Source organism: Neolamprologus multifasciatus, chromosome 19 (genome assembly GCF_963576455.1).
Source record: "Neolamprologus multifasciatus chromosome 19, fNeoMul1.2, whole genome shotgun sequence".
NCBI lineage: Eukaryota > Metazoa > Chordata > Actinopteri > Cichliformes > Cichlidae > Neolamprologus > Neolamprologus multifasciatus.
The window spans coordinates 13,541,491-13,563,643 of NC_140457.1; the positions used below are offsets into that span (position 1 = coordinate 13,541,491).

At 42.1% G+C, this 22,153-nt stretch overlaps 4 protein-coding genes across 10 annotated transcripts in view; 1 reads left to right on the forward strand and 3 right to left on the reverse strand.

Moving 5' to 3' along the window:
* uggt1 (UDP-glucose glycoprotein glucosyltransferase 1) overlaps positions 1–1,915 on the forward strand; it is a 32,012-nt gene extending 30,097 nt beyond the window's left edge. For all 4 annotated transcript variants that reach the window (XM_085143019.1, XM_085143021.1, XM_085143018.1 and 1 more), the window contains one exon: positions 47–1,915. In XM_085143019.1, coding sequence (XP_084999145.1) covers positions 47–66 — 20 coding nt within the window. In that variant the 3' untranslated portion in view covers positions 67–1,915. The remainder of the gene's footprint in view (positions 1–46) is intronic.
* On the reverse strand, positions 1,779–9,877 carry LOC146496172 (transcription factor Sp3-like). Of its 4 annotated transcripts, none has more exons than XM_085143022.1 (9): positions 9,719–9,877; positions 9,292–9,389; positions 8,442–8,672; positions 7,739–8,347; positions 6,213–6,425; positions 5,926–6,130; positions 5,639–5,828; positions 5,281–5,477; positions 1,779–3,674 (listed from the first exon to the last, which is right to left on the reverse strand). In XM_085143022.1, exons 1-9 carry the CDS (start codon positions 9,723–9,725, stop codon positions 3,421–3,423), a joined length of 2,004 nt encoding a protein of 667 aa, XP_084999148.1. In that variant the 5' UTR covers positions 9,726–9,877; the 3' UTR covers positions 1,779–3,420. The 4 variants fall into 4 exon arrangements, with proteins under 4 accessions (XP_084999148.1, XP_084999149.1, XP_084999151.1 ...); XM_085143023.1 differs by having other exon boundaries at positions 9,679–9,877; XM_085143025.1 differs by lacking the exon at positions 9,292–9,389.
* A 1,672-nt stretch (positions 9,878–11,549) lies between these two features.
* LOC146496173 (obg-like ATPase 1) lies at positions 11,550–16,968 on the reverse strand. The gene is made up of 11 exons (XM_085143030.1): positions 16,833–16,968; positions 16,437–16,534; positions 16,206–16,349; positions 16,005–16,132; positions 15,011–15,186; positions 14,827–14,907; positions 14,636–14,733; positions 14,386–14,526; positions 13,713–13,809; positions 12,928–13,050; positions 11,550–12,755 (listed from the first exon to the last, which is right to left on the reverse strand). The coding sequence occupies exons 2-11, from the start codon at positions 16,532–16,534 to the stop codon at positions 12,654–12,656; spliced, it is 1,188 nt and encodes a 395-aa protein (XP_084999156.1). The 5' UTR covers positions 16,833–16,968; the 3' UTR covers positions 11,550–12,653.
* Positions 16,969–18,383: 1,415 nt separating this feature from the next.
* Positions 18,384–21,879, reverse strand: LOC146496174 (transformer-2 protein homolog alpha-like). The gene is made up of 8 exons (XM_085143031.1): positions 21,706–21,879; positions 20,306–20,451; positions 20,064–20,223; positions 19,659–19,847; positions 19,170–19,285; positions 18,935–19,090; positions 18,739–18,803; positions 18,384–18,646 (listed from the first exon to the last, which is right to left on the reverse strand). The coding sequence occupies exons 1-8, from the start codon at positions 21,736–21,738 to the stop codon at positions 18,636–18,638; spliced, it is 876 nt and encodes a 291-aa protein (XP_084999157.1). The 5' UTR covers positions 21,739–21,879; the 3' UTR covers positions 18,384–18,635.
* Between the last annotated feature and the right edge of the window lie 274 nt (positions 21,880–22,153).

Below are 22,153 nucleotides of genomic sequence, written 5' to 3' on the forward strand. Positions count from 1 at the left end.
GCATTAATCACTCAGGCTAACGTGTCTCTCCTCTGTCCTCTGCCAGATGCTCACACGGAGCTGTGAGGCGCTCGCTACAATGAGGCGCTGAACTGGACTCTGTTTAAAGAGTCTGCTTCAGAACGACGCTCCTCTCCTGCCTCGGGGACTGCTGACAGACTGACCGACTGGTTGAAACAATGTCCAGTTTTTTGTTCTTTTATAGGTTTCGGTGACTGTGTGGGTGCAAACTGTGAGGATGTGTTTTGTGAAGCGAATCGCACATTTTTTTTCTCCCTGTAATTGATGTCAGTCTGTTTGCACTGATTGGGATTCTGGTTCTGGCTTTTGTAGAAGCACAAAGGGAGGAGGACTTCAGAGAATGGTATTGCTGGTTCTTTTTGGTGTTTATTTGCTGTATGTCAAACATCTGGTGCTGGGAACACTTTGCATTCGCTCATTTGAAGCTGTTTGGTTTTTCTCTGGATTGCATAAAGATACAAGTTCACGTGAAGGCTGTGATTTTAAAGAAAACAAGGAGAAGCACTGTAAACTCTCACCCACAGGTGTTTGACCTGAAAATGAACATCAAAATCAGTAGGATTGTTGTCACTGTGACTCTCAGGTACAGATGTTGCAGCATAAAGTCAGAAGCTGATCGAAGTTATACTCTAAAGGGAAGAGAAGCCTTAAAAATTTGGCTTAAAGCAAAAGTGATTTCGGTTCTTTGGTAAGATCGATGGATTTGTCATCTTCATCTTGTTTCGGCTGTCAGATATTTTTGTTAAATAAACTCTGATTAATAGGTGGTCCAGTGTATTTTTGTTTACATGTGATTACTTGAACAATATTCTGCTTTAACTGTTAACGTCCTGTGCAGATTCTCCTAACCCTGGTGAGAAAGCTAGTTAGCAGCCAGATAAGTACACTGCTGAAAAAGGAAACATTGGATCACATGATAACAGCAAGTCCGTTAAACTTCAGGGGATATCATTCTGTCCTGGTAGGAAGCATGAACTACTGTGAGTCCATGTCACCTGCTCTGGTGCAAATCAAAGTGACATCAGAGGCAACAACCAGACTGCCCCCGTAGCCCTCGTGACTGCTTTTTCTCTAGTTTTGGTTTTGCCTAGTGTCCTTGTCACATCTGGCAGCATGAGGCAGTACCTGCAGCCCATGCTTGCTGTCAAAAGAAGCTTTGCTGTGTCTCCCAGCACAGCCTCAAGAGTGTGGAGGAGCTGCAAGGAGGAACAGGAGCACTGCCAGAGCCCTACAACATGACCTCCAGCAAGCTATTCATGTGCAGGCTGTCTGAATCAGAGTCCACGAGGGTGGTGTGAGGGCCTGACGTCCCTTTGTGGGACCTTTTCACCCCAGCACTGCGCAGCTTGACAGAACACCAGAACTGGCCGGTCTGCCGCTGGGACTCCGTTCTCCCATGTGGAGAGCAGATTCACTCTGAAAGAGTGTGGAGAAGCTGGGCAAATGTTTCACTGCTTCCAACATCATCCAGCATGACAGGTTTGGCAGTGGGTCAGTGGTGATCTGGGGGATTCATATCCTTCAGTCACACAGACCTCCACAGGCTGTGCTGGTGTTACCAGGATGGCATCATCAGACTGATTATCCAGGCCATTGGCTAGACTGTGTAGGTAGCTCCTGGATGACAAAGTAGTGATGTCACTTCCTGCACCAATCTGAAACCTTACCTCTACCAACCATCAGCATCTACACACTCTCTAAAGCGTAACTCTCTTGGTGCAGGTCATCCCATTTCTGCCCCCGACACACAAAACCTGTTATTGGAAGGTTTCAGACTTTTATTGTGATCCATTTGAAAAAAGGTTTTACAAAAAGGTAACATTCAATTTTTACACCAATTCTTTAAAAAAAACAAAACAAAAATCACTTAAAATAAGGTTTTGATACAACAAAATTCAGTTAACTAATGGCTTCTATGAACAATGTGAAAATAAGATAATATACATGTAAATGAATGCTACAAAGATGAGGACAAACAAAGGGATTACATCAATTAAAATAAAAAATAAAAACACAAACAATGGCATGATTGTTTTGCTTTTTCACTTGAGTGACATCTGGCCAGAATTACCAACAGAGCGGTTATTGCAAAACGAATCCCACAGCGTGTGGCGTGCAACTGGAATGTGATGACACAAAAAGAAGCAGGAAAAAAAAAAAAAAAAAAAAAAAAGTAGAACCGCCCTTAATGAGGCCGATTTGATGCATCCGTTTTCTTCACATGGCAACACTGGTGTGTGCAGACTCCTCCTGCAGCCAACAAACAATAACCCAGAACGCTTTAAAACCTATGATTCCCATCATCGTGTGGCTTCAACATAGACGACACCCAGATCAGCAAAGAGACGCGGAGAACTGAAACATAACGAGAATTAACCCACCCCCCAAAAAAGGGAAAAAAAAAAGGATGTGGTGTTTCTTTAAATGTTGACAAGCATCAAGCTCATGAAAACAGATGCTGAAAGAAGTTGCTTGCATTTGTTTCCCCCACCCCTCCCCTCGTCCTTGAGGCAAAAACGCAAACTTCAAACCGGTTAATGGTGGCACTGTCATCTTAACCTGACCAGCCAGCTGTGCCCGTGCTCTGCGTCGAGCAGCACGCGGCGTGACATCAGCACCGCTGCCCTGACTGGGCTGGAAAATAACCTGATTTGCCGTCTTACTAAAGTCTGTAACGCCAAACGCGAAGCCCCTGTGAGCAGCTGGTTACCTTTAGCACGACGACAGTGAAGGGAGGGGGTGGTACCAGACTGCTGGATTTTTTTTACTCTCAGGAAAAAAGCGAATCAGCACATTTCCAAAAAACATTTAAAAACTACTTTAAAAAAACAAAACAAAAAAACAAATCAAGGCAGCGGTGTGGACGCCGCGCCGCTTCAAACAGGGCGCTCAGATTTGTCACGACTCTCCCCGAGAGTTTCCACGGCCTCCTTTTCCCTCGGTCCGATTTCACAAACACATTTACCCCATTACAGTTACATCATCTGCAAAGCTTTTTCTTTAAAAACAAACAAAAAACCAACATGCACCTCCAGCATTTTATACAAGAGTATAATACAAAATAAGGCATTTCATCGTGTTGAGTATTCATGTCGTGTTTTGAGTGTTAATGTGTGTTTTCATGTGTGTGTGTGAGCGTGTGTACATAGCAAACACATTTTAATGTTATTTCTTTTTGCCCGCCTATAAAAAGACTGCAAAAAACAAACATAAAGTCAAGATAACTCTTACTTAAAATATATATATTTGTCATATACATTTAGGTATATATTCATATGTAAAAAAACAAAACAAGGAAAAAAAAGGGGGGGAAGAGGGGAAGAGAAAAGCCCAAGAGGTCCCTTTTGATAGGCCAGTTCTCAAAAAGCCACCTCACCACATCAACCCCCACCCACCCCCTCATTCCATGACCTCGCCTGGCGCCACTGTGACCAGCTGCAAGGGGATCTCCTGATTGGCTACAAGGTCGTGCGCGTTGGTGGCCTGGAGGATGAGCGTTGTTCCGTCCGTGTTGATGATGGCGTCGGAGGTGGGAGGAGACGTGGAGGGGGGCACCCCGCCTTTTTTATTCTGGTGAGTCTTTATGTGCTTGGCCAGGTGGTCGCTCCGCATGAACCTCTTGGAGCACTCTGAGCACACAAACTTCTTCTCCCCTGCAGGGTCCAACAAGCACACATCAGTGGCGAGGCACATTTTTGTCTGCAACTAACTGAACTGCAGCATTTGGAGACTTTGTCGCTTGTTTCTAGCATCACATCCTTCACTTAGCAGTGGGGACGGCTCCCTCGAGCCTACTCAGGACCCCATTTTAAGCATTTCCTTTCCTAACCCTCTTCTTAGTGTAACTGTTAAATAGTTTTCAGCATCACATTAATTTAGAGTCATAACATTTTAGGGCCTTTACCTCACAATATAAAGCATGTTGAGATGAATCTTGATTTTGAGCAAATAAAAGAAAGAAAAACATCCCTACGGCATCATGATGACGCTGCACACTGGACAATAGGGATGCCGTTAATGAGTTGCCTTACCTCACTAAGATGCTACAGAGCAACTTTATTGCAACGCAACTTTTTGCAGCCCTTGTCGAGGTCATGTGACCTTTCCTCTCTTCCGTACATCTTAAAAAATATGTGATGTTAAAACCATAAATCTCTAATCTGATTCTACACTGAACTTCCATCTCCTCAAAGGAAGTGTGGATCTCACTCATCGTAACCACTGGATTCTTGGTGGCCCACGTGAGCAAGAGCCTACATCACCATCTACTCAGATTCACGACATCACCTGGTTGAGCAGGTGACCATATGACCCAAGACTCAATGCAAAATCTGGGATCAGATCCTTTCCCGTCTCTCTCCTCCCACTTTCCTCTCTGAAAATAGCTAAAGGGCCCCCTAATTGAATAATTAAAACTTGTCCCATGCCTGCCCCTAAGGAGCCAATCAACATCTAAATGGGAAAAGTATGAAAAAACACACTTTACTGGTGCTTCTGTCCCGGTGACCACTGAAATTAAACTTTGGTTTCCTCCCTCACCGACTTAGACGGTTTTCAAAATAAAAGCCAAAAAGGAACCCAAAGGCTTTACCAAGATAGCAAGACTGAGCAGCTACACCTCTACATTAATACTGCTGGAAGATTGTTGATGGATATAATGATTTATTAATGACAGACGGTCACATATTGCATCATTGTGATAGAAATGTGATCGCAGTAATGGGGTCAGATTTCTAAAGAAATCAGAGCCTGACTCTAGTTGTCGTTTAACCCAAAGTATCAATTAAGGACAAGCACACATCACAAGTTTGTCATCACAGCCCCCGTCTACATCTCAGGCTTTATCACAGCAACGGCAGCCTCGTTAAAATGATTTAATAATAATACTTTGTGCTGAGTTGATATTATCTGCTACTTAACTGCACAGATGAACGATGATGTAATTTCAAGTGTTTATTAGCTGATTAAATTCATTTCAACTACAAATAAAATAAAACTGATATCGCTGATGATCTGCTGTGAAGTGTCGGTTTCTCACTTTTTTTTTCCTTCTTGTTTCACACCTCGTTGCTGAACATTGCGTGATTGCAAACAAAAGCTCTGGACAGCAGCAGCAGACATGAAAACATTTTGTAACTGTAACATTGTAACGGCAACGCGATCCCCACATGAGCTCCGACCATAAAACTGTTACTTTGTTGTCATTCTTTCTTTCTTTTTCAATTTCAAAACAAAAAGCGTGTCGACAGGTGATCTCACCTGTGTGCGTCCTCCTGTGTCTCTGCAGCTCGTCGCTCCTGGTGAATCTCTTCCCACAGAACATCCAGTTGCAGACGAAGGGTCTCTCGCCGCTGTGCCAGCGCAGGTGAGCTCGGAGGTGGGATGTCTTCCCGTAAACCTTGCCGCAGCCGGCGATGTGGCAGATGTGCTGCTTCTTCTTCCCCATACCTGAACCCCTGTGGAAACGAGGGAGAGTGAAGATAAAAGGGATCAGGGAAGTGAAGTGCTTCCATTTTCCAAACTTTGCATTTACTAGTGTTTCCTTTTTTGTTCTGCTGGTCAAAGGTGAGCTCAGCACCTCCTGTTAATCATGGCGTGTGTGTTTTCAGAGGCCCACCTTCCTCCGGACTCTTTGCAGTTGGGGCAGGTGCAGGCGACTCTGCGGAGCCTTTTGCCCTCCCCGCTCGGCGTCTCCATGTCCTCGTCTCCCATCTGAACACGCAGGTTGTTCAGGTCGCTGGGGTTCAGCGTGGAATCCCCGCTCAGCTGCCACTCCTCAGAGTCTGGCTCTTCCTTTATCTGGATACCTGAGCAGAGGAAAACAGAATGAAAGAGGAAGATTTAAGAAACTGTAAGGGATTAACTAAATGAATGAAATGAGGAGTGATTTATGCGTGGCTGTACCTGCTGGACTGTTTGCATCCTCTCCCTGTGAGTACTGGACCCCAGTTTGTGTTACAGAGTTAACTGTGACTGTTTGGAGGTTGGGCAGGCTGACCTGGCCTGTCTGGCCCAGGGGAAGGGTCTGGACTGGGGCTAAAGTCAACTGTTGGGCCTGGCCCTGACCCTGGGGCAGCTGAAGTCCTTGGAGTGACTGGACACCCTGAACCTAAGAGAGAAAACAGATGTTTTTAGGAATCTTATGGCAAAGCAAGCTCACCTGAAAGAGCAAAGCAGCCCCTTGAACTTACCTGGAAGGTCTGCCACTGGATCTGTCCAGTAGCAGTGACAGTTTGGGCCTGGATGAGAAAGGTCCCAGGGTTAACCAGCTGCACGCTCTGTAGAGTCTGACCTGCTCCTGCAGTCAGGTCCTGACCCTGAGCCACCTGGGCTACCTGGGCCTGACTGTCCCCAGACAGCTGCAAAATGGGCTGTGAGATAGTGGTGGCATTGGAGGATGACACCTGCAGGAATAAATAACTTTTAAACAAAGGCCAAAAAAGTAGAATTCATACGTTTCCCCCTTCTTCTTTTTTTTTGAATGCAGTACTTTCTGCAGTGGAGAAACTGCACATTACCGCTTTATGTAAAGGCCCAAATAACACAAGTGCATGAAAAAATTAACCAAACCTATTATCAGCAGTGCACTTTTAGGCCCTTTTGCTTTGTATCATGTGCAGATGCCTTCTTGTCAATCACATCTACTAGAAATAATCCCCCCAAAATTTTAAAAAGACAGATGTGAGATGCACTGCAGCGCTCTGATCTAAAGTAGAACTGATGAAAGTACACAAAGCTACATTTTTATGGCCTGACAAACCAAAGAACTGCATTTTTCGAGTGAAAAGAAAGTGGATATCAGCAACAGACTGAGAGGAACCATCAGCAGGAAGAACAGGAAAAGTGTGATCAGTATGTGTCCATGTGCAGTGATTTAAAAAATTTCCAAATATGAGTTGAGGCCACAATATTTTTGTGAATGCATTTGTGTTGCAGTTGGATGTTGATTATTCAGACAGCTGTGAGTAACAGTTTCATAAGTGCTTTAGTTGACTGCTAGCATGACACGCTATGCTGAAATAATAGAGACGTTGTGCAATCAAATGACTTTAGCCAGCTAAATCATTTTAACATGATTTCAACCCTCAGTCGAGCCCAGGTTCTTGGTGCGTTTCCATAGGAACCACCAGGTGGTCTTGGCCAAAATATGTTCTGTGATACACATCAGTCACAGTAAAAACTTCAACAAACATAAAGAGGAATTTGTAAACTTTAAATGCACACTTTAAAGCAGTGCCTTACAGACATTATTGGCCTTGGGGTGATTAGAAGAATCTGCTTAACCCCTCATTACTTGGGCTGGGTGTCATTTTTCACATTCTGTTGCCAGTGACGACAAAGTTATTAAATTGTGTTTTCTTTACAGGTTATTATTATTACTATTATTATGGATTTTCTTTAGTATCTTTTAATTAACAAATGTTTTCTAAGTATTGTGGGGTTGTTGTGCAAAACCTTCCCATTAAACTGGCAACAGTATGACTAAAGCTAGGAATCTGTCAACTCTTGCAACAAATAAGTCTTCAGGAATGACGATATTCCAGGGCCTACTTGTCCCCACTTATGGCTTTAGTGCAGACCAAAAACTTTTCCTTTTGAGATTGCTTAATTTTATTAAATTACTCACTTATAATTTAAATTGTAGTCAAATGTCTCCAGAGACCATTGGGCATGACACACATTCACATGACATGCTGCTAAAGCCACACACGCTGACCTGGATTTGCTGCAGGTGGTTGTGGGAGTTGTAGTTCTCCGAGGACGACAGATCAGATACGCCTGCGGACACGGCAGTCGCCTGGGTGAGAACTCCTGTGCCGTCGATGGTCTCAGGAAGCTGGGCGGAGTTGGAAGAGGAAGTGGTTGTGGTCGTTGGCACGTAGAGCTCTTGGTTGGCGCTCGGGTCACTCACTGTGACCAGCGACTGTTTGGCTCCGGTGTCCTGGTTCTGGGTCTCGAGAGCCTGGCTGCTCATTATCAACTGGCCTTCAGGTGTGACTCCTGTTGCAATAGGGACCGTCTGAGCTCCGGTCAGCCCCAGCGACTCCAGATCCACACTGTTTATAGGGACGAATGTTATGTTGCCAGGAAGCCCTACAGGCATGGTGCCCGTGTACGCCGAACCTCCAGCTAGCGAAACGCCTTGGATCGACTGAACCTGCCCCGCCTGTGTCAAGAGATCTGTGGTTGCCGTCGTGGCACAGCTGATTCCAATGCTGCCCTGGCTGCCATCTTGGAGTAGCTGAATCTGCCCCGTACCGTCATCCAAACCCTGCGTGGGGAATCCTGCAATTGTCCCATCTGCATTTTGGATTTGAGGGATGACCTGAAAGACAGAGCGGGGGGGAGACAGCTTTGAGCATGCTGATCACCTATGCAGGAGTGTTCTGATCTATATGTTTTTCTTTGTTCGTCTTTACCTGATACTGAATGCCCGACACTCCATTTGCTGCAGCCTCACTCCCGGTTGCTGTAACATATATGGGCTGGCTGGGAATACTCCCAATAGGAAGCACGTACTGCCCGTTGGACGTGATAATCCCCGAGTTCGGAATGTGAACGACTCCCTGGTCTTCCTTCCCAGCCGATATGGGAGTCAACACCTCCCATCGATCTGAGCCCGTCAGCTGAATGGCTGACATATCTGTCGTCTGGGAGCACAATCAAAAGTCACATTAACAGGGACAGATCACACTTCCAACAGGGAGACAGTGACTCCTCTCAGCTTCAGATTAGATCACAGTCTGGCTATTGTCTACCAATCAGGTTTGGATTCAGAAACTGTGCAGATGCATGAAAGGAACAAGTGGAGCACGGGCAGGAGTAGATCATGCAGCATTTAAAGTCACAAGAAAGATGTGAGCACTACCAGCACACATACACATATACAGAGTGAAGATAGCAGGCTCAGATACAGCCGAGAGCAGGGTGTGGGGGATGGGTGGCCATTACAACACAACTGCAAGCTACTGTTTTGATTATGGACGCTATCCGTGCTACATTATCCCACCCCTGCATCCTTCGAGCCCAAGGTACACCGGCTATCTTCCAGCGAGCCGACCCAAGTGACTGACTTCAGTGTCCTACCCACTATGGGCGGGTTTTACAGGGGTAAAGTGGGTGGCCGTTATTGAGGGGAACACAGGAAGTGTACGGCTTTCTCCCCATGCCATCAAAATGTTAAAACCTGTGAACTTCATGCTCCCAAAACAAAACACAACCGAGAAATCGAAAGCGAGCGAGAAAGACGAGCTAGAAAATGTCGGATACCTGTGTTTCCGCGGCGCCGCCGGGTTGCAGAAACTCGCTTTGACTGCTGTCCACGTCCGCGGACGCCATTTCTCCTTGTTTCAGAGGCTGCTCTGGCGCTAGCAGGGAGAGAGGGGGAAACTCAGCAAAACTCTGTAATCTTCAACTCCTGCCTGCCAGAAAAGCCCGCAAAGCATCCCCACTCTCCGGTCCCAAAAGGAGCCGACTGCGAAATTCTACTTTGCAGCGGAGGTTCTGAAGAAATTTGGGGGGCCGAGCTCGACTGTTTACTTTGTCAACTCCGTGGCTAGCCAGCTAGCTCAGTCAGCTAACCATATCGAGCTCGTTAGCAGCAGAGCTAAAGATAAAAAGACGTAGCTCGCTCGGCTCCAGCTCTCACAAACTCACCGATTAGCTGCACGCTTCGATGTGCTGAACGTTTACGTACCAGTCATAGCGTGAGTGGTAGTAACCCGGGGGATTATCGGATCAACTAAACTCCGAACATGATTATTTTATCAAAGGCGGGCCAGTGTTGATCGGCGAATTCGGGTCGATTTTTTTTCTATTTTGATTGACGGTGCGGGAAACACAAAAAGGTGGGACTAACAAGCTTGACCGTCGAATTTGCATCACATTACAGGACGTTCCGCCCTTCTTCTCTACGTCGATTGGCTGAGCGGAGGTTGTGGTGGAACGTCATTGGTTAAAACCGAGCGCCAGTCATTTTTTGTAGGACGAGTGTTTCCTGTTTGTTGAAGGAGACAAGAGAAGGAATGCAATTGTTGAAATTTAAACAGGGCTTAGTTTGAATACGGAGACGCTCCAGTACAGTTTTTGACGTAAAATAAAGTTATTTGTTTATTTTGTATTGCTTTATCTCTTTTGATTTGCTTTCGCTTTAAAGCCGTAGTCGTTTGCGATACGAGGGGATTGTTTTTTTTTTTTTTTTTAAAAAGTCCAAAAAGTCCAAACTACTTATGTTCACTGCAAACGTCATTTAACCTCCATAATTACAACCAGGCAGCTTCACGTGTTATTACAGCTTCACACTGAGAGCTAGCTCGTTGTAATAGTGCCACATAATTAAAGAAAGCAGTGCTATCAAACATCGGGAGCTCTTTATTTCACTGAATTCGGGATTAAAACGTCCAGATGTTTCAACCGCTGCAGATCTTTGTCTTTTGAGTTTATAAACCCATACAAACATGTTAAAACAAACCTTTAAAAATTAAATTCGTTCTGGCTAAATTTCATGTGTGGGTCCACGATGAAAGCTTATCCATATATGAAAATAGGTTAAAAACATTTTTATAACCACCAACTTTGAATTAAGCTGCCACATGACTATATCACTTAGTGCATGAAGCCCAGTGAAGTAATAAGACCGACCTCCAGAGTGTATGAAAAGTACAGCAAAGCAGTCTTTCGTGACCGTGTAAAAGTATACAACTGCTCTGGTAGCGTCCTTAGACACTTTGTTACTAGCAGCCTGTAACAAAAACACATTTGTTCCAGTTTCTTAGCTGAACCTTCAAAACTGCCAAAGATTACATAGTTTTGACAGGAGTCAAAAATATTTTTTACACCAAGGTGATTCCCGAAGAGGTATTAGCTGAAAACTTGGCACATGGTGGGCAAATTTTGAGGAAACTGGACAAGTGAAGGACAAAAAAAAAGTGTCAAAGAACAGAGAGATAAGCCACCATTGTTCAATGAAGCTTCATCAGAAATGGTCTCAGTGGAAGGTTGACTATGAAGAAACCACTGTGTAGGAGGAGAAATGGTGAGAAAATGCTGAGGTGTACCAAATTACACAAAGACTGGAAATAAAATCAGTGGCAACAGGTCTTATGGAGCGATGAATTTGTATTTGACATTTTTGGTAATATGTTTTTGTTTTTCAATATGTACAAAGGTAAGGAGAGAGGTACAGCAGTGTCTACAGCCATGTGTAAAACAGATGGAGTCACAGTTTGGGTCTCCATTTCAGCCAATGGTGTTGGAGATCTTGTGAAACTTGCTGGAATTATAAATGCAGAAAATCCCAGGAAGATTTTGATCCTCCATGCAATACCAACTAAAAAGTGCCTGAAGTGCCTTCATTGTTTTAGCATGAGAATAATCCCAAACACACTGCCAATGTAGTGAAAGCAAATCTGGATAGAAAAACACAGTGGAACACCATCAGTCATCGATCAACCTCCTCAAGGCCTGGACCTGATTTTGATCTGGAATGGACCCAAACATCCAAAGAGCTTTTTTTCCTTATATATACACTGCATTGCCACAAACAACTGTACATGTTTCACAAATAATTTCAATAGATGCTGCAACTATTTCCTATCAAAATATAAAGAGATGAGAGTAGCTTGGGACGACGATTTGTTTTGCCTGGAATGAAAGAAAATAAACATACAAAACCGTAACAGGTTTATCTCCTTTTATTGAAACATGCATATTGATGAGGGTGATACTTATTGTTCACTGGTTTCCATAGGTCAGAAAGATTTCTATTTTAGTCCACAGTGTGGCAGCATGTTTATGAAAATGAGCATAGTTTGTGGGCAGTGAGAGAGGTGAAACATGATGCGATTTAAAGCTGTACAGTCCAAATGATCCACAATGGTGCATTCTCTCGTTATGCGGGGCGGACTCCTTTACGCCAGGAGTCTGTAAATCAATAAAAGCAGCTTTCTCTTCAGGATCTGATGAGGCACTGCCACCGAGGTCTCCGTTCCTCTTTCTAAAATAATATCCCTCATGTTATCAGCACAATACAGTTCAGCCCCACCCTCAAAGAAACACCGACCGATGGCTTTCGTTCTCCCAAGAAATGATGATCTATTTTTGGACACAATATATTTTAGCACTTTTTTAATTTAATTGAACTGTGCTGCTCTTTTTAAATTTTAAGGGATGACATCTAAAACTAATTCACCTGCAGCACGTTGTTGCTTTATGCAATTATGAGTATTCTTATGATAGAACAGCCACGCCTGCCCTTACTAACGCACCAAACAACAGGCTCATTAGAACGTGAAAGCTTACAGATTAATCAGCTGTAGCCATGACTGCAATTCATGAAGAGAGAAAAGATGAGCTGCTCGGAGCAATAAAACACTTAAGTCTTAAAAAAAAAATCCAAAACAGAAACCTGTCTCAAAGGAAGTCTGAGCTTTTCTTTAAATTAAATTATCAAAAAAACAGTCTTTTATGTGTTAAAAACACATGAACAACTAAAGCATTGTTACCAAAAACTGATTCAAACAGCTGAAGCCATCAGAATCAAAAAAGAAGTATGAAAACCAGCAGACAGTGTGCTCTGTGGGACTAAACTGTATTCTGAGTTTTGATTCCCCAAACCCAGTGACTCTGTGGTCTTATTTCTTTTTGGGTGCATTTGGTGTGTTGAATTTGAAAAAGATAATGTCCCCGTCCTCCACAATGTAGTTCCTGCCCTGTTGCCTGTACTTGCCAGCAGCCTGAGAGAGAAAGAAACAAGGGGAAAAAATTATAGTTGATATATTCCAGAATAATAACAGTTATTGATGACGGATGATGGAGATTCAGCACATGCAGCAACTCAGGAATAATTGGGCTGGGGAAAAACAAACAAACAAACAAAAACACCCAAAACAAAACAAAAGCTCACACCTTGGCTGCAGTTTCACTGCCCTCTTCTTTGAAGTCTGTGAACTTCATCACCTCGGCCATGATGAAGCCTTTCTCAAAGTCAGTATGGATCTTTCCAGCAGCCTGAGGAGCTTTTGTACCTTTCTGTGGGACCAAAGCACAACAGGACATGTTATAAATAAAATATGTATTTATTAAATGCATCACATTTAAGAAATTCTGCAAAAGTAACAATCTGTGCTCCTGATATCATCACAAAATGATGACAACTGTCAAAAATTTACTTCAGGGCTCTGTTTTGAACAAAGAAACAATACAATTTCTACCAGTATTCAAATATAGAACTGTTGAAGACACCAAATGGCAAAAGCCAAAGTAATATAATATCACATATATTTAAAAATCTATATGTCAGATGTTTCCATCACTCCGTTTTACAAGTCAGATCTTCACTGACTACTTAAATATAATAACTGAAAACAAAAGTGAAGCTGGTTGTCAAAAAAAACAAAATAACAAAAATGATGCAAAATGTTGGAATTGTAATACAAGCCAAAATTCTAATCACAAATTAGGAAAAAAAAAAACATTGGAAAATTAAGCTTTCCAAAATATTCTTTGAATAAATTCTGTTTTTTATTTTTTAAACTCAGTGAAGATCTCTAAAATTCAAAACTATCAGAGTGGTTTATCTTCAATCACAAGAGTTGATTATGTATTTTTAAAAAGGTTACACACACGCACGCACGCACGCACACACACACACACACACACACACACACACACACACACGTCAAAACACTCACCCTGATGGTCCACGCTCGCACCTCATCTGGTCCTGCTGTGAAGAAGTATTCCAGCTGCAGCGCTGCATAGCCGGTCTTTATTATTTTGGTCAAAACACTAGAAACGCACAAACAAAACAAAACAAAAAATGGTTTGCAAATTCAATTTTTGCACAGGGTACGAATGTTTCAAAGCACATTAGTAAATAAGGACCAGTGCAAACTTTAATTACTCAGTATTAAGTTGCCTGCAGCCACTTAATATCATTACAGCAGAAAGGTGCAACTACAAAGAGTGATTAAAGGGTTAGTGAGCCATGAACTTAAAATCAAAGTTTTTAGTGTCAAGTCACCTCAAAGTGCCATGTCTTCCCCAATTATTCCTCTGATTGCAATACAGAGTTTGCCTAAATAAAACTGTTTTATGCATGCAACCTGTTGAGCCGTTCCTTACCATTACCCATGAATAAACCCTGCTGTGAAAGTTACAGCAGCACAAATTGTGCATTGCATTCTCACTGACATGTGCATGTATTCAGGGAGCAATGCATTTAAAGGCATCTACACATTTCTTCTGCCCTGCTGGAATTGCACCTACAATAACAGAGACTGCTTGCTTCACAGTACACCCATAAAGAAAGTACCCTTCAAGTTTAGCATGATATTAACAACTTAAAGACTAATGACCAAATACCTCTGTGTCTTCTGTTCCTCACAGTATTTATTCCTCTCCTCCTCCTCCATGTCCTGCAATTTAAACTCCAAAGCTCCACTTAAAGGAATGACCATAGCGCCAGGATCATGAGCATCTACCCACTCCTTGATTTTTGCCAACCTGATGAACAACAGGCCGCAGGATGAGTTATTTCAAATGGCAAAGAAATGCGATGACGGTAAGATTAATATATGCGACATGTAGACACGCAGGGTGAAAGCAAACATACCACTTGTTCTTTTTCCTGATGTAATCTTTCTCTGAAAGATTAACCAGGTAGAGCATGGGCTTGGAAGTCAGAAACAGGTACTTGTTCAGAACTTCAATCTGTGAAGAGTTAGAGATGAAGTTCTTTATGAAAAAGCCATTTCAAATAGGGTCTAAGGGAGAAAAACTGTTTACACTGGAACACATCAGTACCTCTTTGTCATTCCAGTCATGGTAAAATCTGATGTGCTTCTTCTCTTCTACCACCCAGTTTTTTATTTTCAGCATGATATCCTGAAGCAAAGAGAAGAATGTGAAGAAGCATATACAGACCGATTTAATTCAGAATCAACAAAAGACAAAAAGTAAACGCTTCTACAAAAAAAAATTCACTTACATATTCAGGTTTTAGTTTTTTGTCACTTCCTCTGACAGCAGTTTTCTCCAGTTTGTCGATAATTGGACCGATCATTTCTTCGTCTTTTAGCCGCAACTCCTCATGGATTATCTCGATGTCCCTCACCGGGTCAACGTTGCCCTCCACGTGGATGATATCCTCATCATCAAACGCACCTTAACACAAACAAGCGTCAGCAGACTGTCGATGCAACGACATAGCTTGAAGACAAAAAATGCAAATACTTTCACTGGAGAAGTACAGCAACAGCAAGATTAATAAATTATTAATCAATTTAAAACATTTTAAATGTTCAATTCTGCTAATTTATTTCTAAGCAAATTGATGTCCCCTTTCACTTTTTTGAAAAGTGAAACTAACAACAAGCCAAGAGCCAATTATTTTGCCTTTTTATTTCATTTGCCTTCATTATTTATTGACTAATTGGTGAGAGGGAAACAAACAAATTTAATTGTTCTTCAGTCTCTCAAGATCTGCCTAATATTACCTTCGAATGACCACAAATTTCATTATACCAATTTATGAAACAGAATCATTGAGATATGGACACAAATGCAAAATCAGACAATGCTGGATAACACCTCTGGTCTTGGAGATTAAAAAAAACAAAAAAACAAAACATAAACACAAACTGCTCAGATTTAACAAACAGATTTTACTTCTAATATAATATTTGTCACCCTGATAAAGATTCCTTCTTTATTTTTTAATTTTAACTTAAAGTCTTTATTCTCAACTGCTTATCCAGTTAAGGGTTCAGAATCAGAATACACCTTTAAACTGTAGATGGAAACAGTTTGGAACTAGGCTTCAATTCCCAGTCCTAGTCAAAGCCACAAGTACACTGAGAAAAGTTCTTAAGATGGACCTATTACCCCATAAGACCTTTATTTCCAGCATGCCCTGACACCTGTGCTCTCTCAGCTGTTACTACACAGCAGCTGCAGTAGTTTATGCAGCAACTGTAACTCACGAGTCATGTGGAAGATCCCATCACAAGCACTGATGTTAGAGAGGAAGGCGTTTCCGAGTCCCTGTCCAGAATGAGCTCCCTTCACCAGACCAGCAATGTCCACAACATTCAGGAAAGCGGGAACCTTACTGAAGTGACAAGGAAGATCATCAGATGATGCAGATGTCCTTACATCTCCTAACCAGCTGTTGCAATACACACCTGGCAGGTTTGTGGTACTGGCAGAGGAAATCAAATCGCTCATCAGGAACGGGTACCCTGCTCTCATTTGGGTCAATTGTGCAGAAGGGGAAGTTTTCCGCAGCAGCTTGGCTTTTAGTCAGCACATTGAAAAATGTGGATTTCCTGCAACAGCATTAAGAGAGAATGGTGACGCTTAACACTTTTTCCCCACTCATTCAGCTAGAAAAAAATACTATAACATTTACATACCCAACATTAGGTAATCCCACTATTCCTATTTTTAGGGATGTTCCAAATCGTCCAATCAATGGAGGTTGCTTCGGAGCTTCTGTCTTCTTTGGAGGCATCTACGAGATTGAAAACAAACTGGTCAGATTAAGACACTCGTGTTGGGATACTAAAAAAAGCAGAGTTTTTTTTAACCAACTCCTCGGCTCTGCTGCATGTCAGCTGGCTCCACTAAAAACGTGTAGGGTCATATGCTCATTCAAACACAGCATGCTAAAGCTAGCTAGTAGCTAACTGGAACCACTCCTAGCTAGCAGATGGGAAAATTTAAACCAGAATACATAGTCCTGTTTGTACCGTCCGAACTTTACAAAGACACCAACATTTATTTGGCTAAGAAAACGTCTCTTTTGCTACCTTAATGTCTGTTCTCAACCTGCAGGCTACGTGCTGTCCACTCCTGATGCGTGTTCACACCGGCCGCTCTACTGGAAAGACAAGCTGGGGAGCAAAGCGGAAGTGTTTTGACGTAAGGGCTCTCTGATTGGTCGGGCGAAGAGCTGGAAATGCTTCAAATTATTTAATTTAAATGCACTTTTCTGCCTTTCTTTTGTTATACGATACGTGAGTCGTCTCGTGAGTATTTAAAATTACTCCGCGGTCTGTTTCACCGTGACGTGTGCGTAATGCGTTCAAGAACACGAAGTCAGTATTGTCAGTATGGCCAGAACCCATAAAAAGACTTTACTTCTGAACCAGCTTCGATAGAACTGGATATCTGAGGTAATTTCTTATTAAAATACGCTGGACAACAACAGAAAGGGGTCTACTTTTTCAAAATACAATGTCCTCACAAATTGAGTGAATGTAGGGAGCAGGAGAGGCAGCCTGGAGAGGTTGAAGTATGCACTGGAGAGAAGAGGAATAAAAGCCAACAGAAGCAAGAAATGCTGGAGAGATGTCTCTCAGATATCCTAAGAATGCTTTGGTGTCCCAGTGGCTGGAGAGAGAGAGGTCTGAGCTTCTCTGCTTAGCCTGTTCCCCACGTGGATCAACTATCCATAGCAACAGAAAGTGCACAAGAAGTGAAGAAGAGGGCAGGCAAGGTGGAGGGAAGATGAGCGACAGGAGTGTTTTGTGACAAAAGGACAGCAGAAAGATTTTCATTAGGAGGGACCAGAATGGACAAGATGAGTACATTAGATGAGTAGATCAGGTTGAGTGGATTGTAGAGGAATATAATGGACAAAGGACATGGAGCTGACAGGCAGGAGGAAAACAAAACCATCACAGCAAAGATTCACAAATGATGTGGAGAATTTACAGCATTGCTGTAACAAAGATTCTAGAGATAGGATGAGATGGAGGATGATGATCCACTGTGCCGACCCCTAAAGGGAGCAGCAGTGCTTATGACTGCGTGTAGCTGTTGCTGTAATTTATTAAAATAAAACCCAAACATTTGTTTTTATATTGTTAGTAGTAAGCAAGCAATACTTTTCTTACTGGTGGAAGACATTAGTTTAATCAAATAATGTTCAATAATTAATGCTTTAACCAGTAACTCTGACAATTTTGATAATAACACAATTTAGGTGTGGAAAAAAATGGAAGCATATCTTAAATACAAAGAGCACAGCATGGTCAAAGTATTTTTTTTTTAATTTCTTATATACAAACAAAAGTGGACATTCGATCAAGCAAAAACAAACTGAAAAAGAAACATGGCATTTAAAACTTAATGAGGGGCAAACTAGGCTCACGACAGTTTAACAAATCACCTACCAACAAAGAGCAAAATGAGAAAGTGTAAAACTGGCACAGAAAAATCCAGCTATGATACATAAAAAAAACCAAAAGAAACCAAGAACTACTGAGCACATCGTAGCCTTTTTACAACGACTGACTGTGCTTTCAATTCAATTCATTTGATCACACTGAGTACTCAAAAATAAAATAAAAAATAAATTCATTTTTCAGAAAAAAACAAAAACTGATTCTTTGCACAGACTTGATGCAGCATGATTCCCTGATTACTTTTTTGTGCTCAGGGAGAAATTTAGGGGGTTCTTTTGGATCAATTTTGTTAAACATTTGATACACAAACAGATGCAGAGTTTTTAAATCACATACATAATATTGTCAGATTTAAAACAAAAACAACAGAAAAAAAAACTGTCATCCAAACAGTAACACTTCTGTCGCCTCTTCTCTCGTTGCTCAGTAGTGACCTGTTTAAAAATACATAAAGATTAGAGATAGAGTCAAATTGAAGGTTTTCTAAACAAACTAGTCTAATGGCAGAAACATGGTTTGAACATACGTGGTGAGTAGGATCGTGATCGAGAGCGATATCCTCTACTATAGTAAGGAGATGGAGATCTGCGCCTGTAGGATGAGGGGAGGAAAAAAAATTTAGTTACAGTTACTGACTAACTTGAGTCTTTATCAATCATGCATCATTATCAAATCTTCGTGATCAACACTGGGATACAAACGGTGCTGGAAAAAGCACCAACCTGTATGAACGGTACTCGCGGTCATCGTAACGATCGTAGTCACGATCGTAGCCTCTATCATAGCCTCTGTCGTAGCCCCTGTCGTAGTCCCTTGAGACACGACGTGATGAGCCGCCGCCACCGCCGCCTCCACCACCACCACCACCACCACCACCACTGAAAACAAATGACAGTGTGTCAATTTTGCTCAAGTAACCGTATAATATCTCAAGCTCCCCAGTGGACAAGCACTCACTATGTGGGGCGTCCCATGTAGATTCCTGGAGTGGGAGTATGGGCTCGTTTGGTAATAGAGAAATCCACTCGGATCCTGCGTCCATCCAGCTCCATTCCATTAGCTCGCTCCTTGGCCTAAAATAAATAAACACACACACACACACACACACACACACACACACACACACACACACACACACACACAGTCAGAAGCAGACTAACTGAAATTGTTTGCATTGCAAATTGTTTCACTCTTGTGTAGACACTAAACAGCAGACTGGACGGACCAGAGGAGCTGCATAATCAAACAAGTTTCACTTTCACATTTGTCTTTTATGCTATTTTACTTACTTACTATTGTTCACCCTGTACAAAATCAAGGATGTGCTCTTTGAAGTTTAGTTTGAACTAAAATAGCTTTTTAACAGCAAAGAGGTTAACTATATTAGGACGAATAAGCAAACTGTTTTAAGTTTTTAAATACATGTTCCCATGTTATTCTACTTACCTCCTTGGAGTCCTCGCAGTTCTCAAAGTAGACAAAGGCAAAGCCTCTGGATCGACGCGACTGCTGGTCATACACAATGTTGACATCTGCCAACGGGCCATACTTAGAGAAAACCTCCCTTAGGTCCCTCTCAGTGGTATAGAGGCTCAAACCAAACACACCCAGACAGTTGTTGGGGTCTGGGTTGGCCTGTGAGCAGAAACGTTGATGTGTGGGGACAAAAAATAAAATTTAAGATGAGAAATTCATGATTGTGACATATGTCAACATATTTCACAATGTCACACAAACACACACACCTTAAACTATACATCACACAGTCAACATTAAACTGTTTAATCTAAAAATTGATGACTCGCGTCTCCATAAACACCTTGAGTACAAGTTAACAAAGTAGCGCCATACCCTGTTGCCAATGTGTCTGCGTCGATTCGACATGGGAGAGCGGCTGTGGCTTCTGCGCCGGCGGTACTCAGAGCTACGAGATCGGCTCCTGGAGCGGCGCCGGCGAGAACGAGAGCGGGAACGGGAGTGGTGTCTGCGTGAGCTTCGATGGGATCGAGACCTGCAGACAAAATCACAGGTAAGGAAACCAAAATCTCACACGATTATCTTGTTATGTACCTTAAATCAGAAACCTGACTTACCTGGATTTAGATCTTGACCGAGATCTAGATCGGGACTGAGATTTGGATCTGGAATGATGGGAGCCACCTCTGGAGCGCGCTGGTGAGCGGCTAGTGGATTTAGGTGAGCCTCCAGGGGATGGGCTCTGCGAGCCGGCCCGAGAGTCCTGAACAAACCAGACTGCAGATGTCAGAAACACTCTAAAGCCAAATGTACCAAAACAACAACACTACAGGGCCTGGAGGTGACACCGCTCATCACCTTCAATGCCCTTTTCAGAAGAAGTTCACCACATTTTCGCATTTAACAGGTTTGAGACTAAATATTGAGGAATTAGGTGAAATACTAAAGATATTTCAAGCAGATATTAAGAAATGTAGCTTAAATATTGACTGCACAAAAAGTTAATTAAAAATAAAGAATGGAGGAATTGACCAGTGATGTGGCTGATACAGAGAGGGAAAATCATGCATGCTATAGAGAAAAATAATAGGATGAAATAGAGTAATAACATAGCAGGCTGTTAGGAAATTACTCATACCCTGGAAAACTTCTCATCTTAACTTCATAACTTCTTTAACTTCATTACTTCATAACAACCCTTCATTTCTTCTTTCTTCCGTTTGAATATATGACTTCTTTTTTTCCTCCTCTTCCCCCTTTTACCATCTGCCATTACAACACTAGACGCGGGGACAGCTCTTGATCGCTTCTTTTTTCAGCATCTCTCCCATACATTAGCATGCATCAACACCATCAGCTTCAAACAACAATAACTTCACATCTGAAACGTCTTCCGCCTTTTTCTTTCTTCCAACCTCAACCTTAACAAAGAACAAACAAGGGTGATAAGGCATGTTGGTGTCTGTTAAAACCAGAAATTTAAAAAAAAAAAAAAAAAATGAAAAGAAAAGGGAAAAAAACATCAAGAAAAACCAGGAAACATTATTATTAGGACTGAAAATGTGCACTTTTTACGTTTAACTGGCCTTCATTGGGACTAAACTACAACTTACTCACAAACAGCTGAACGTTGAGGTAGCTAACTATTAACTGTACACATATATTTGCTGCTGGCTAGTTATATTTTCAATAAGCAACGTTAGATAATAAGTAAATGAGAAAATGAAAGCACCCGCGGCCAGGCGGCGGCCTCCTCTACCGACCGCTGCGCTTAGCAGGCCGCACGCTTTAGCTTAGCAAGCAAGCGCCAGCCCTCTTATTTTCACATAAACGCCCCAATAAATCTTAAGAATCTAAGTCTATAATTCACACAACGTGCTTAATATCCTTGTATAAACTCGACTTTTACTAATTTCGAGGCCTGTTTAAAAAGAAAATATAGCCGTTAAACAGATCTGCAAATGCAGCTAACAGCTTATTTCGTCCTAACGCTGATTGTCATGAATCGTGAACTCACCTGCTCCCTGAACTCTTTCTCGTTGTCGCTCATTATAAAATAACACGTTTAGCAAATGCGTTAAAAGATATTTAACGCTAAAATTGCTCTGAAGACTAATCTTACTGCTACCTCTACCGAAAACGCGTACTGCTTTGACCTGAAAAGAAACGGTCTGCGCCTAAGGAGGACGCTTTCCTCTTCCGGTTTGAGTTTCAAGTCAAAAGCACCTAAGTCAAATATGCATAAATAAAGTTTAAAGAAATCATGTATATTTTGAGCGTATTCTTATAATTTTGATTAGATCCCTTAATCAAGGGAATGTAGAACTGTATTTGGAAAAACAACTTCTTACAAAAGGGGGCAATAAAATCTAGCTAAATCTAAAAGAGCTAGCTAAATCTAATCTAAAAGAGGTTCAGATATAACGGAGTGACTATATTATATCGAATATATTTATTGTGTGTGG

Coding starts and splice junctions, on each gene's coding strand:
- LOC146496174 (XM_085143031.1), bottom strand. CDS start 21,738: ATGAGCGACAACGAGAAAGAGTTCAGGGAGCAG. Junction 20,224..20,305: donor CGGTCAAGATCTAAATCCAG/GTAAGTCAGGTT, acceptor TTTTGTCTGCAG/GTCTCGATCCCATCGAAGCT. Junction 19,091..19,169: donor TACATGGGACGCCCCACATA/GTGAGTGCTTGT, acceptor ATTTGTTTTCAG/TGGTGGTGGTGGTGGTGGTG.
- LOC146496172 (XM_085143022.1), bottom strand. Junction 6,131..6,212: donor TCCAGTGGCAGACCTTCCAG/GTAAGTTCAAGG, acceptor TTTCTCTCTTAG/GTTCAGGGTGTCCAGTCACT. Junction 5,478..5,638: donor TGCAAAGAGTCCGGAGGAAG/GTGGGCCTCTGA, acceptor TCGTTTCCACAG/GGGTTCAGGTATGGGGAAGA.
- LOC146496173 (XM_085143030.1), bottom strand. CDS start 16,534: ATGCCTCCAAAGAAGACAGAAGCTCCGAAGCAACCTCCATTGATTGGA. Junction 14,527..14,635: donor ATCAGGAAAAAGAACAAGTG/GTATGTTTGCTT, acceptor GTTGTTCATCAG/GTTGGCAAAAATCAAGGAGT. Junction 13,051..13,712: donor TGCGAGCGTGGACCATCAGG/GTGAGTGTTTTG, acceptor TTGGTCCCACAG/AAAGGTACAAAAGCTCCTCA.